The sequence below is a fragment of the Babylonia areolata genome, chromosome 12, assembly GCF_041734735.1.
Source record: "Babylonia areolata isolate BAREFJ2019XMU chromosome 12, ASM4173473v1, whole genome shotgun sequence".
Classification (NCBI taxonomy): domain Eukaryota; kingdom Metazoa; phylum Mollusca; class Gastropoda; order Neogastropoda; family Buccinidae; genus Babylonia; species Babylonia areolata.
Genome location: NC_134887.1, coordinates 30,915,302 through 30,930,237, shown reverse-complemented (window position 1 = coordinate 30,930,237; position 14,936 = coordinate 30,915,302). Strand labels below are relative to the sequence as shown.

Genomic DNA, 14,936 nt, shown 5'->3' with positions numbered 1-14,936 from the left:
ACCCCCAATATTCCTTGTGACCCCAGCACACTTGGTAGTACTGACATATTCTGCTCTATTCTACTCTGTTCTGTCCTAAAAGGGTTAAAACAAATACTTCAAAGCCACACAAAAAATATACACACAAAAGGCCATACGGGCAAATAACACTGCAGAATGAACAGCTCATACCCAACCCAGTGTTAACAATATCACTAGCTAATCGCCAGAGCAAAATGATACAGCGGAAAAGAGATTACAAAAAAAAAAAAAATTAAGTATCAAGGATTGCTGGGGAAAAACGGAGAAAAAATATGGCAAGAGGATTCCTGCCATACTTTGTGTGGAACTGTAACTGCAGCAAACATTTTGGGGGCATTATCAAAGGCTTGGTTTGATGAACAAGGGCTTTTCTAATCTCAAGAAATATTGCTCTTTCCGGAGTGCCGGAAAACATTTTAACAGGCTATCGGTATCCGGTGGTTTCATTATGCTGGCAGTTTAAAGAGTTACATTCATACAGATGACTGAGAATAAGGCACAACAACTCCTCCTCCTCCTCCTCCTTCTCCTCTTTCTCCTTCTTCTCCTCCTTCTCCTTCTTCCTCCTCCTCCTTCTTCTCCTTCTTCTCCTCCTCCTTCTTCTTCTTCCTCCTCCTTCTCCTCCTTCTTCTTCTCCTCCTCCTTCTTCTTCTTCCTCCTCCTCCTTCTTCTCCTCCTTCTTCTTCTTCTTCCTTCTCCTCCTCCTCCTTCTTCTCCTCCTTCTTCTTCTTCTTCTTTGTTTGTGAGCTGCAACTCCCATGTTCACTCATATGTACACAAGTGGGCTTTTACGTGTATGACCGTTTTTACCCCAACATGTATGCAGCCTTACTCCGTTTTCAGGGGTGTGCATGCTGGGTATGTTATTGTTTCTATAACCCATCGAACGCTGACATGGATTACAGGATCTTTAACGTGCATATTTGATCTGCTTGCGTGTACACATGAAGGGGGTTCAGGCACAAGCAGGTGTGCACATATATTGAACTGGGTGATTGAAAAAATCTCCACCTTTTACCCACTAGGTACCGTTACCGAGATTCGAACCCGGGACTCTCAGACTAAAAGTCCAACGCTTTAACCACTCGGCCATTGCGCCCGTCAGGCACAACTTCAAAACATGTCAATGACCACTAAATAGGTAACTTTGGTAAGGCACAGCATTGTTGCTAATAGTCCCCACAACCACACTGGACCACATAAGAAGTGCCCAACTAAATAAGATTTTAACTGCTTCAAAACCAAAACTCTCATATCTGAAAAAAATAGACACCTGTAAAACAACTCAGTTCATGACATATCAATCTTAACCGTCAACCTCCTTAAGCCAAACAGGATTAGGTTGTGCTGAATATGTCAGCCCTTCTGCTTAATTTATCTACGTGGATTATCAAAAAATGTAAAGAGGATTATTTCAAAAAACGACTTTAGATCCACATAAAAAAAAAATACATAAAAAGACCATACAGGCAAATAACACCTCAAAATGGACAGTAGTGCCCATGGCACAATTAATCGCCAGAGCAAAACAGCACAAATAGCAAGTCACAGACAGTGGAAAAGGGCTAGAAAAAAAAGTGTCAAGGCTTGTAGTAAAATAAAAAATAAAAAATAAAAAATTTTAAAAAAGAAGAAGAAAGGGAACAGACTAGAACAGAAAAGAAGAAAAAAACAACTTCAGTGAAGAAAGAGGAAAGACAGAAATAGAAAAGAGGAAATTCTAAGCACTTTATTTCCAGAAGGTGAGGGGGGGGGGGGTATTTATACTGAAAGACCCATGGAGGTTGTTAAAGCACTAGTTCAAAAAAGACTAATGACTACATGAGAAAGTTACTTTGGTAAAGCTTAACAAACAACAACAACAACAAAAAGACCATTCACAATTAGAAAAAAAATAGCACAATTTCAACCAAAAAAAAAAGACCATTGACCAAATGAACAGGTATGCCACAAATGAAAAAAAAAGGAACAGTAGAACTACTGCTCTTAAAAATCAATTTTATGCACAAGCAATACTTAAAATAAAATAATAACATGGATCAAACAAAACGTGTGTGTGTGTGTGTGCTTTTGCGTTGTTGTTTTTTCATGTGTGTTGGTGGGTGGGTGGGTCGGGGTGGGGGGTATATTTTGGGGTTTTTTTTCTTCTTTTTTTCTGCATTTCTTTTTCAGAACCCAGTGGTACAGGAAAAATGGAAAGACAAAGACAGAACATCACAACTGATTACATGTACTTCATTGTGTTATCATTTGTCATTGTCGGGGACACAAACAGTGAAGTCTCCGACAGCTGCCACCATCCCCTGTCCACACTGCGTCAGAACCCCCTTCCGGGCGCGGATTGGCCTGATCAGTCATCTGCGCACCCACAGAGCCCAAGCCACCCACCCCCAGGATGACTAGATGGTCCTCGTCAATCCCGACGGACGAACCACACATTTGTCATTGTTTTTAATAATTCATTCATAATCTCTTCACACCGGTTGGTAATTATAGAAACATAAATAAATCCATATGCTGTCATTTACATTTCATAACCATTAAAAAGAAAAAGAAAAAAGAACACGAAAGGAAGAAAACAAAACGTGAGGGCGGAAGTAGCAGGGACAAAGCACAGATATTAGGTTGTAGAAGGGCAGCTTGTACTGACTACTGCAAATGTTCCATTGGGATGTACTGTAAATAACTGGCCAGTTCCAAAAGAAAGAGATGTCTGTGTGTGTGTGCAACCATGTGTGTGTGTGTATGTGCATACACAGATATGTATGTGAGAGTATGAATGTGCATGCATGCATTCTTGTGTGTGTATGTATACTCATATATGTTTAGGTGTGTGTGCACGTGAATATGCATGTGTGTATGTACGCATACGCAAGCGTGTGTGTATTTGCCTGTGTGCGTGCATGCACATACATTTGTGTGTGTGTGTGATTATGCATGCTCACGCCACTGAAAAGCGTCTGCGTAGACACGAGGTTGCCAGATCTCCCAGTGTTGGAAACTGCAGCCATGTCCAGCACCCAGTCTCCCATCACGAGGGCCCTGCAGCAAAGAGCTGAAGGCTACAGCGGCCAGGAGTGCCCATGTGATACCAGTGCTGGCCCCCACAGTCCCACAGAACACGCACCTCGTTCCCAGCAATCTGTGTGACGGTTCCCAGGCCTGGGGGGTCCCCGTCCTGCACAGAACCAACAGCAAGAACTGACCACTTCCAGCATATAAAAGACTCTATCATACCTTGAAACCTAGAAACTCAAAAGAAATACTTTGCCAACCTGTATTCTACAATGAAAACAAAAACTGGCAATACAATTATCCAAAATGACAAACTGATGAGAAAGGGAAAATATGCTATACAAAATACTTCCTTAAAAGTAATGGAGATTTTATGAAATACAATGATTTTTTATCTGACATTGATTGTTGGACTAATTTTGTCACTTTCAATGGATGGATCTCATCAATAAAGGAATGTATTTAGAAAAAAATTTAAAAACAACAGGAATAAGATTAACCAATAATGATAGTGGACTTACGGGTATGCCAAAAGCACTAACATTTATTCAAAATGAAAAGATGGGATCAAAACTATTGTACGATGTATCAACAAAAAATTATGACAAACCATCAATGTTCATTGGAACACTATCTTATATAAAATCCATAGTATCTGATACAAATAACTGCATACAGTGTAATGAAGCAAGAGACTCCATAGAACATTGTTTGTAGATGTGCAAACATATACAGTCCTTTTGGACATCTTTAGAAAAATTGTTTAATGAAAAATGTGAAAATGCCCACAACACAAGATCTGTCGCAGTTCAGTACTTCTGAAGCAGCACAGCATCTAAAGACAAATATCGTATTTGATTTTATCATATGTTTGCCAAACTCTATGTCTACAAATGCAAAACTGAAAAATCCATCCAAATCTGCATGTCTTTCTAAAACACCTTTATGCAAGTATGAACAGCATAATGCACATGTAAATGATGATGTATCCAATTTAATGTGCGATGGAACTTTTATAAGTTAATGTTTTCTTTTCCATAGTTAATACTTGTATTGTTTACAAATGTCTTTTTTTTATAACCACTTCTTCCCATGGGATTTTTTGTGTGGTAACATGTTGTTTTTTGTTGTGTGTGTGTGTGTGTGTGTGCGTGTGCTTTCTTCTTTTTTTCTATATTAATATTATGATTATCTAATGATCGATGTGAATGGTTCTGGGGTAAACTGTTGTTGCTGACTCTAGCATAACTCATTCATCTATCGACAAATGCCTTATCTACTTTATCCTATTATTATTATTGTCTTTATTTTTTTATTTTTTTAACGTATTGTTGTTTCTTTGGTTACCATGGCACATGGTGTGACTTTTTTCTTTCTTTGTTGCATATTTGATTGTCAAATTGTAAAAAGAATTAATAAAATGCTGATTTCTTTTTCTTTTTTTTTTTAACTGACCTCGCAGTGGTCACAGCGCTACTCTTTCTTCACCCCCCCCCCCTTCCACACACCCCTCCCACACACACACACACACACATACACACACACACACACACACACACACACACACACACACACACTTGATGGCTTGATGTAAAAAAGCAATTGTTGCTTATTCAATTTACCATCATGAAATAAAATCTTGACTTGACTTGACACACACACACACACACACATATCACACACACACACACACACACACACACACACACACACGCACACACACACACACACACACACACACACACACCAAAACAAAAACAAAAAAACATCCACCAAATATTTTGATCTCTCTCATCTACCCCCACTCCCACCTCCCTCCCAATCAGATGGTGAATTCTCCCATTCTCACAACCAGTCAGGTTGTTTTTTTTGGGGGGAGGGGGGGGGGCTGTTTTTGTTTGTTTGTTTGTTTGCTTTTTTTTTTTCCCCTCGTACCTGAATCCCATGCTTCCAGTCCTTCCCACGCTGTACCCTGTCTCCCACTTGGACAATGCTGGCCTGCTCACGTCCGGACAGACTGCTGACAACAACCAATCCTGACCACAGATGCAGAGAAAAGCGTCAGCAATTTAATTTCACGGAACATCGTGCAGCTGCAGGCCAAGACAGAAATTTTTTTTTTTTTTTTTTTTTTTAGTTATCAACATTTTTAAAATTTTTCTCTTACATGTAGACAAATATGCAACAACAAAAACAACAACAATTTCACACCATATACTATTGTAATAAACTAAAGACATTAATAATAAAAGGTACCGGTAAAATAGGATAAAGTAGATAGGGCATAAGTCAATGGATGAGTTTCGTTAGAGTCAGCAACGACAGTTTACCCCTGAATCAATCACATCAATCATCAGATAATGATATTTATCAAACAAACAAACAAACAAACAAAAACCAAAAAACCACCAACAACAACAACAACCCCCACCCCACCCCACCCCCACCCCCCAAATAAAAAAACAAAAAAACACACACACAAACAAAAAGACGTGGTTATAAAGAGGACATTTGACAATACAAGTATTAACTATTGGGGGAAAGAAAACATTGGCTTCTAAAAGTTCCACTGCACAGAGAAGACAGAAATTATCGGTTTGCAAAAACTTTTCTTTTTTTTTCTTCACAGACAAGCAAGTGAAAAACGAGACAGGAAAAGTGAGGAGGGAAGGCGGGGGGTTGGGGGTGGGGGTGGGGGGGGGGGGTGCAGGGAACATAAACCATTGTTAACTCTCTCCATACGAACGGCAAAAGAGACGACGTTAACAGCGTTTCACCACAATTACCATCATCAAAATATTGCAAGCGGAAGGCTCTTATACTGAAGAGGTGAATGTTGACAAAGAATACCACAATTCTGATGACGGAAGCTAAAGGTTGGGTCATTCAGACACCCACTGGACATCCGAGGGGTCTGTGTAGATGAGAAGAGAAGACTGGCCATACTGAGTGAGTTAAATGAGACCCGCGAGGCATTAGTTTAAGTGCAGTTGTTGCTTTCTGTGCTCTTTTCAACAGTGTCACTTAGCTGACCAAAAGCAAAGCAGTCCAGGTAAAGGACAGTGACTGATATCCTGAACTGTAAGCTCTGTGTGATCTCTATGAGGTGACAGCCCTTCACTGACATCCTGACCTGTAAGCTCTGTGTGATCTCTATGAGGTGACAGCCCTTCACTGACATCCTGACCTGTAAGCTGTGTCTGATCTCAGTGAGGCAACAGCCCTTCACTGACATCCTGACCTGTCAGCTCTGTCTGATCTCAGTGAGATGACAGCCCTTCACTGACATCCTGACCTGTCAGCTCTGTCTGAACTCGGTGAGGTGACAGCCCTTCACTAACATCCTGAATTGTAAGCTGTGTCTGATCTCAGTGAGATGGCAGCCCTTCACTGACATCCTGACCTGTAAACTGTCTGACTTCAGTGAGGTGACAGCTCTTCACTGACATCTTGACCTGTAAGCTGTGTCTGATCTCAGTGAGGTGACAGCCCTTCACTGACACCCTGACCTGTAAACTGTGTCTGATCTCAGTGAGGTGACAGCCCTTTACTGACATCCGGACCTGTAAGCTGTGTCTGATCTCTGTGAGGTGACAGCCCTTCACTGACATCCTGACCTGTAAGCTGCGTCTTATCTCAGTGAGGTGACAGCCTTTCACTGACATCATGACCTGTAAGCTGTGTCTGATCTCAGTGAGGTGGCAGCCCTCCACTGACATCCTGACCTGTAAGCTGTGTCTGATCTCTGTGAGGTGACAGCCCTTCGCTGACATCCTGACCTGTCAGCTCTGTCTGATCTCAGTGAGGTGACAGCCCTTCACGTGATCACTGACATCCTGACCTGTCAGCTCTGTCTGAACTCAGTGAGGTGACAGCCCTTCACAGACATCCTGACCTGTAAGCTGTGTCTGATCTCAGTGAGGTGGCAGCCCTCACTGACATCCTGACCTGTAAACTGTCTGACTTCAGTGAGGTGACAGCTCTTCACTGACATCTTGACCTGTAAGCTGTGTCTGATCTCAGTGAGGTGACAGCCCTTCACTGACATCCTGACCTGTAAGCTCTGTCTGATCCAGTGAGGTGACAGCCCTTCACTGACATCCTGACCTGCAAACTGTCTGATCTCTGTGAGGTGACAGCCCTTCACTGACATCCTGACCTGTCAGCTCTGTCTGATCTCAGTGAGGTGACAGCTCTTCACTGACATCCTGACCTGTCAGCTGTGTCTGACCTCAGTGAGGTGACAGCCCTTCACTGACATCCTGACCTGTCAGCTCTGTCTGACCTCAGTGAGGTGACAGCCCTTCACAGACATCCTGACCTGTAAGCTGTGTCTGATCTCTGTGAGGTGACAGCCTTTCACTGACATCCTGATCTGTAAGCTCTGTCTTATCTCAAGTGAGCAGACAGCCCTTTACTGACATCCTGTCCTGTAAGCTCTGTCTTATGCACCCCCTCCACACACACACACACACACACACACACTCCAGCTTGTTCTGATGCCCCCCTCCCTCCCCTCCACACACACACACACTGCCACAGTCCTTGAAACAAATGTTGCACACTACGTTAGTCAAAAAGCTTAAGGGAGCAATAGCCTTTCACAGCCACTACTATTACTTATCAAACTACTACTGATACCGACACTGCAAGGTTTGTATTCTTTCCCCCATTTTTTGCATTCATCTCAACTTGATCAGCTCTGAAATAATATAGGATTGTGGTTCATGTTTGATTGAAATCATGGGAATTCAATCCTTTGTTGTTGTTTTTTTCAAAAGCTGCATATGCTGCCTTGCTAACTTGTGTCTTTCCAATGTCAGAAGCAGCAAACACACAGGGCGCGGATGAATTCATGTTGATCTCAAGAACCCACAGCCCTGTACAATATAACAACCATAACACTATGAGAAGAGACTGCTCTATGATGAGAGAAACCACAGAAAATGAGAAACACACACACACACACACACACACACACACACACACAGAGCAAAAGGATTCGCTTTGTATAGTGCTTAGCCCTCACCTCTAAGCCTGTTTAACAATGCACATATCATAAATAAGTTACAAAAACAAAACAGATAAACTCGCTAAAAAACATTCTATTTTAAAATCAGGAGGAAAGTGGCAGAATGGTCAAGATGCTCATCTGCCAATACAGAGTCTGTGAGGGTGTGGGTTCCTATCCCGCTCTCGCCTTTTCTCCCAAGTTGGACTGGAAAATCAAGCCGAGCGTCTATTCGTTTGGATGAGACGATAAACCAAGGTCCCGTGTGCAGCACACACTTGGCGCACTGAAAAAGAACCCATGGCACAAATATATGAGCATGCACTCAAGGCCTGACAAGTGCACTGGGTTATGCTGCCGTCGGGCATCTGCCCAGCAGATGTGGTGGAGTGTATGTGGATTTGTCCAAACGCAGTGATGCCTCCTTGAGAAACTGAGACTGAGACTGGAACTGTTTTAAAATCAGTGTAACATCACTCAAGACTCGCACACCTCTCTCACCTCACTCCCATAATAAAATGTTAACTCTCTCCATACGAACGGCAAAAGAGAAGACGTTAACAGCGTTTCACCCCAATTACCACCATCAGAATATTGCAAGCGGAAGGCTCTTATACTGAAGAGGTGAATGTTGACAAAGAATACCACAATTCTGACGACGGAAGCTAAAGGTTGGGTCATTCAGACACCCACTGGACTTCCGAGGGGTCTGTGTGGAGGAGAAGAGAGGACTGGCCGTACTGAGTGAGTTAAGATACAACAAACAAACAAAAAAAATTTTTTTTTAAACCCTCAAAACTGGTGCCACAAATATATGCTGTATTACCCAAGTCAGCCACAGATAATAATACATCAATTCTCCATTACCCAGAAAGGATTCACTTGGAGTCGGACCAACTTTTTTTTTTTTTTCTTTTTATCACAACAGATTTCTCTGCGTGAAATTTGGGCTGCTCTCCCCAGGGAGAGAGCGTCGCTATACCACAGCGCCACCCATTTTTTTGTATTTTTTCCTGTGTGCAGTATTTTTTATTTGTTTTTCCTATCGACTTATAGATTAAAAAATACTTATAGAGCTTATAGAGCATTCAAAATACCCACAACAAATAAATCAACACTCTGTTACCCAGATTTGCGATCTCGCTCTTCACTTTCTCCCAGTCCAGGCTGAAAACCTTCAGTTCTATTTCCACGGGTCTGTCGCTCTGTTTCTCAAGGTCATCCAAACGGGCCCTCAGGGACTGACGCATCTGCAGCAAGGATCCTTCTGACGCAGACTGGGCCACACGTTCCACAGCTGTGGCGTTCTGTGTCAGGGCAGCCCTGGTCTTGTCTGTCACTCCCAGTGATCTGTCCACAGCTAAAATCATCGTGTCCCACCTCTCTCTCTCTCTCTAAGCATTCATTCATTCATTCTCTCTCTCTCTCACCTCTACTACTGTAACTTTCTTCTTCTTTTTTTTTCTTTTTTTTTTTTGCTGCCCCATCATCTGCACCATTTCAGTGACATTACTGCCACGCCACTCATTCCGAGTCCCCCATACACGGCCACACCCATGTTCGTCTGTCGCAGGCCCAGCGCTGGCAGTCCACAGGGAGCCATCAATGTTAGGTCGCCAGGAGGCCACACACCAGAGGAGACCCTGCACTGCTGCTGAGTCACTTCGGCGCACCAGCAGTGTTCAGTAGTGCCTGTTCTGATTTTACGTACTTAGGGCACCAACTACTAAGTCCCCAAATGACAACAATATAGGCTTAGTCACAGAGCCAGACTGAGTGAGCATCTCCCTCAAAGTGGAGACCGCCACCACGTCCCTACAGTGACAGTTCCCATGAATCCACCAACACTGAAGACCTTCACAAGATTCATCCTAACCGTGGAAGTGGAGGGACATCGAAACTGAGGTCAGCATGAGAGCAGGGCACGAAAGGCCACACAATTTGGGGCCTTTTCTTTATTTTGATGATGAAGGAGGAGAAGAAGGACGATGATGATGCTGCTGCTATGGAGATCCATTTAGGTTTGGGACTGTGTGACAAGGCTGTACTCTACACTTCCTGTCATAATGATATCCCGGCATCAACCAGGCCTAAGAGATACAGACACGTGCAGTGTTGGTCAGGAAATTTGAGCAACACACCCAAAGACGCATCCGTGAAGTGGCTGATACTGAACTGTGTGTTCCCAGTCTTCTCATTTAACCCCATATCACACTCTACTCTGGATAGGAGCTGGCAACAGGTAAAAAAAACCACCTCCACTGGGATTCAAACCCACATCCTTCTAACATTCAGTCTGCAACACTAACCACTTCACCAAGGCAGCTGGTCCGAAACCCCCTCTCATCTGGTTAGCCTGCTTCAACCGTTCCATCCCTTCAGCACATACGTAACAGCTCATCCTCAGAAATAAAAGTTCCGAGCACATCACTCCTTTCTTGCAATCTCTCCATTGGCTCCCTGTCAGATTAAAAGCACAAGATCAGCACACAATCAGCAAACCTGCCCCTTCCCGTCTCTGTGACTGCCTTCATATCTACATCCCAGCTCCACTCTGTTTCTGTGTTCCAAGATTCATACACTCCACAGTTGACCGCCGCTCTTTCTGTGTCTCAGCGCTGACCTTATGCATGGAATGAGCTCTCCTCCTTTCCTTTGTCAAATCTACCGTACCGTAGAGTTGAGTTTGACGGCCTATAGGCAATGAGCCCTTAAGGTCAAGTTGTTCGTGGCTGTGGTCTTATCCATGGGGGTGTGATGTGGTCAAGGCGTTGGTCCTGTGGTCTTGTGGGGGTGTAGTCCTTGTTGCCTGTTCGAGGGGGGTCCTCGCTGTGTTCTGGCTGCTGGTGATGTCCGTGGTCCGTGCTGTGTCCAGGCTGTGCTCAGGTGGTGGAGTCCTGGTTGTCGGTCCGAGGCTGGTCCTTGCGATGCACTCAGCTCTTTTAAGTCTGGCCTTAAAACCTAGCTCTTTCCAAAATGCCACCCCCCCCCCCCCCACACACACACACACACACACCTGCTCCCCCTTCCATCTTCCCAGTCTACAGTTTCTCTATCTTTCTCTACATGTGGGCTATCTTAAGTGTTATCTTTCATTCCTCTGAAGCTGGGCTTTTTTTTTGCTTTTTTTTTTATTCAACAAGGCCTAACATAGCATGTTGGGTAACGATGCTGGTCAGACATCTGCTTTGCAGATGTGATATAACGTATAAGGATTTGTCTGAATGCTGTGACACCTCCTTGAGTAACTGAACTGAACTGGGCCGTGCATGCATGTGAATAAATACATGTAAGCACTTTGATTTGTCTCTGCACAAAATACAGTGCTGTATAGATACTTTATTATCATTATCATTATGATTATTATTACCTCATGCAGGAATCCTCCTCGGCTTGTATCTTGCTGGTCAGCTGTTGCCTCTGTGCGTCCAAAGCCTTGTGAAGACTATCAAATGTGTCTTGGGCTCCCTTGTGCATGCTCTGGAAGTGGGCTTTTGCAGAAGTGACCTGTGGTGAAGGAAAAAAATGTAGGCAGCTGCTAAAATCGAGAGCACATCTTTTTTTTCTTCTTTTTTTTCAAGCATCCGACTGACCGGAGTAAAAATATTTTTAAAGGGCTACTGTCACTTAATTAAAACATATATGCATATCTAACTTCTCCTACTAATGCTTTGTTAATGTTATTTTTTTGTGTCATACATTATTGCATTTGTTTGTTTTTTGTCCTCTCGCAAGCAACTGGTTGACAGGAGTGTGTCCTAGTGTGTGTGCATGGGTGTAGCTTCGCTTGTTATTAATTTTCCTTTCCTTTTTTTGAGGAGGGGTGGTGCAGGGGGTGTGCAGGGGGGGGGGGTCTAGATGATCAATGGTTGGTTTTCAAGTCCTGATATGGCCCGGTGTGGTCGACTGCATGGACTATACTATGCAACAAAAAATAAAGAGTCTGACGCTTGCCTGCTTCGCCATCTGTGATTCTTTCATCCTCAGTTTCTGCGCTCGCTGGTTGAGTTCCGCCCTGGTGTCTGTGGCCATGTCTGCCAGTGTCTTCCTGGCGGCACAAGCTCCGTGACTGGTGGTGCTGCACACACTGCACATGACCTCTTCATGGGCGGGGCAGTACAGCTCAGCCAGCCTGTCAGGGTGAGCCTTGCACATCACCTGACCACTCCTCGCCAGGCTCTCAACATTCAGGTTGTTGACGTCTTCCAGGATGTGGCGCTTGAGGGCGGGGATCTTCCTGTGGCCCTTCTCGCAGTTTGTGCAAAGTTTGACCATGCACTGGATGCAGTAAAAGACGGCGGCAAAATTATTCTCACACAGGCCGCAGACATGAGGCCCTCGCAGGATTTTGTGGCTCTCCACCAATGCGGCGGTGTGCAAATCGGTCGGCAGGGCGTTCACTTCAGCGGCAAAGTCTGCAGGACCGGCAGCATTGGGGGAGATAATAATGGACGCTCTGCACAGTGGACAGCAGGCTTGTCTCCCTTCCTTATCAAGCCAGGACTGCACACACCTCTGGCACACCAGGTGTCCACATGGTAAAATCTTTGGGTCAACGTAGTCGTCATGACACACGGGACACTCGTAATCTGATGACTCACTCGCCATCATATCTGAAAAAATCAAAACATGGAGTTTAACTAAGTGATTGTTGATGAATGTGTTAAAAGTATGTTTAAAAGTATGTAGTGTTTACATAATTGTACATCATCATTTCATATGGTCATTGGGACTGTCACACACACAAAAAAAACACACACAGATCCACTAAACTGAAGGTCTATCAGGCGCAAATACCCAGCATCTTCTTGTAAAATTTACACATGATGACTGACTTAATCAATTAGAGGAATGTTGGGCAGGTGGTTGAGATGACTGAAGGCTCAGCCTGACGTGGCTTTTCAGTCAGTTGTGGCTGAGTGGGAGTCAGTCTGTCAGCAAGATTCAGCCTAAATGTCCCATGTGCCTCATTCATTTTGTTTAATCATTTATTTCCTTGTTATTTGTCAGTTGCTGCTTTTCAGTTGTTTTTTGTTGATGTTGTTTTTCATAACGTTATATTTCCAACCTTTGGGTGGCTCTCAAGGCCTAACCATCATGCTGGCTTTAACTCTCTCGGTACGAACGGCGAAAGAGACGACGTTAACAGCGTTTCTGCCCAAATACCATCATCAAAATATTGCAAGCGGAAGGCTCTTATACTGAAGAGGTGAATGTTGACAAAGAATACCACAATTCTGACGACGGAAGCTAAAGGTTGGGTCATTCAGACACCCACTGGACATCCGAGGGGTCTGTGTAGAGAAGAAGAGAGGACTGGCCGTACTGAGTGAGTTAAGCACAGGCCAGGCTCAATTCTGCTCCTTAAAATATAGTAGAGTGTTGTGTTGTGCATATTGCATGCTTTGACGCCTTGAAACTGAAACGTCATGCTGCACATGTGTGTCTGTGCGGCGTGTGTCTGTATGTGCCGTGTGTGTATATATATATATATATATATATATATATATATATATATAAATGTGCGTGCCCCCTCCACTCTTTTGTGTGAGTGACGCAGTGAACGTCCACGCCGTGTGAACAGTACTGACTCACTCACTCTCTCAGCAGTGTTCACAAGGCGTGGACATTCACTCCGTCAGTCAGTCACACAAAAGAGTGGAGAGGAAGAAATATCGATATTGCCCACATGGTTTTGCTTGCTCGTATAGTGAGCGAGGAGTATATGCTATATATGTGTATCACTGAAAGTTTGTTGAAATGAAAAATAACCAACCATGACCGATACTTTTGGTTCCCCTGAAGAGCGCCAGTAAGTTTCGATTTCCGTGTGTGCCAATTGTCTTTTTACTTAAAACAAGGCCAAGCCCTGGTAAGCGCGTTGGGTTATGCTGCTGTCAGGCATCTCAGTGCCTAGCAGATAAGGTGTAGTACATACGGACTTGTCCGAACGCAGTGACGAATCCTTGAGAAACTGAGACTGAAAATAAATTTCGTATATACATCTCCTCCCCCCCCCCCCCTGTTTCTCTCTCTCTCTCTCTCTCTCTCTCTCTCTCTCTCTGCTTGTTCAGTTTTGTTCAGTTCAGTTGTTTTTGTTTTTGTTTTGTTTTGTTTGTTTGGTGTTTGTTTTTTTTACAAAGAAAATGCAAATGAATGTGGCACAAATGAAAGAATAATGAGGTTAAGAGAATAAAGGATTAACAAACAATAAACAATGGTAACTCTCTCCACTGTGAAAAAGGTACATATGTGGTACTTGACAGCACGTATACTGCGAACTAGATAAACTGAATCTGGAGTTAACAGCTGATGAGAATGCATATATGGAACACATTCTATCCGTGATTTTCTTTTCTTGTCTATCCAGAAAAAAAGTTGTTGTTCTTATATATAAACATATCAGTTAAGTCCTCAGATTTGGTTTCGCATATTGTCAAACTGTACCTTTTTTAGATATGTATTTCTTTTTTCATTCGCTTATGCATTATTCATTTATTTGTTTGTTTATTCATTAAAATTTTATTTATTGATCTTATTTGTTTACTGTTAGCATCAGACATGTCAATCCTGCTACTGTCAATTGCGGTGCATCAGTTCCATCCGGAAATATCTTTCCATTGACGCAACATCTAGACTTGTCGTTTCTCTCATTCTCTCTCGCCTTGACTACTGTAACTCTCTGTTGTCTGGTTTGCCTACTTCATCCATTCAGTCCCTTCAGCGCATACAAAACTCTGCTGCCCGACTCGTCCTCACAAAGAAAAGATCTGACCACATCACTCCTCTTTTGCAACATCTCCACTGGCTCCCTGTCTCACACAGAATAAAGTACAAGATCAGCACTCTATGTTATAAATGTATTCACAAATCGGCCCCTTCCTATCTC

The 14,936-nt window shown here is 43.4% G+C and overlaps 1 protein-coding gene across 1 annotated transcript; it reads right to left on the bottom strand.

Moving 5' to 3' along the window:
• Positions 1–1,430: 1,430 nt before the first annotated feature.
• Positions 1,431–13,870, bottom strand: LOC143288146 (uncharacterized). Its single transcript, XM_076596440.1, has 6 exons — positions 13,824–13,870; positions 12,002–12,660; positions 11,418–11,554; positions 9,174–9,397; positions 4,972–5,072; positions 1,431–3,199 (listed from the first exon to the last, which is right to left on the bottom strand). Exons 2-6 carry the CDS (start codon positions 12,656–12,658, stop codon positions 3,053–3,055), a joined length of 1,266 nt encoding a protein of 421 aa, XP_076452555.1. The 5' UTR covers positions 12,659–12,660; positions 13,824–13,870; the 3' UTR covers positions 1,431–3,052.
• Between the last annotated feature and the right edge of the window lie 1,066 nt (positions 13,871–14,936).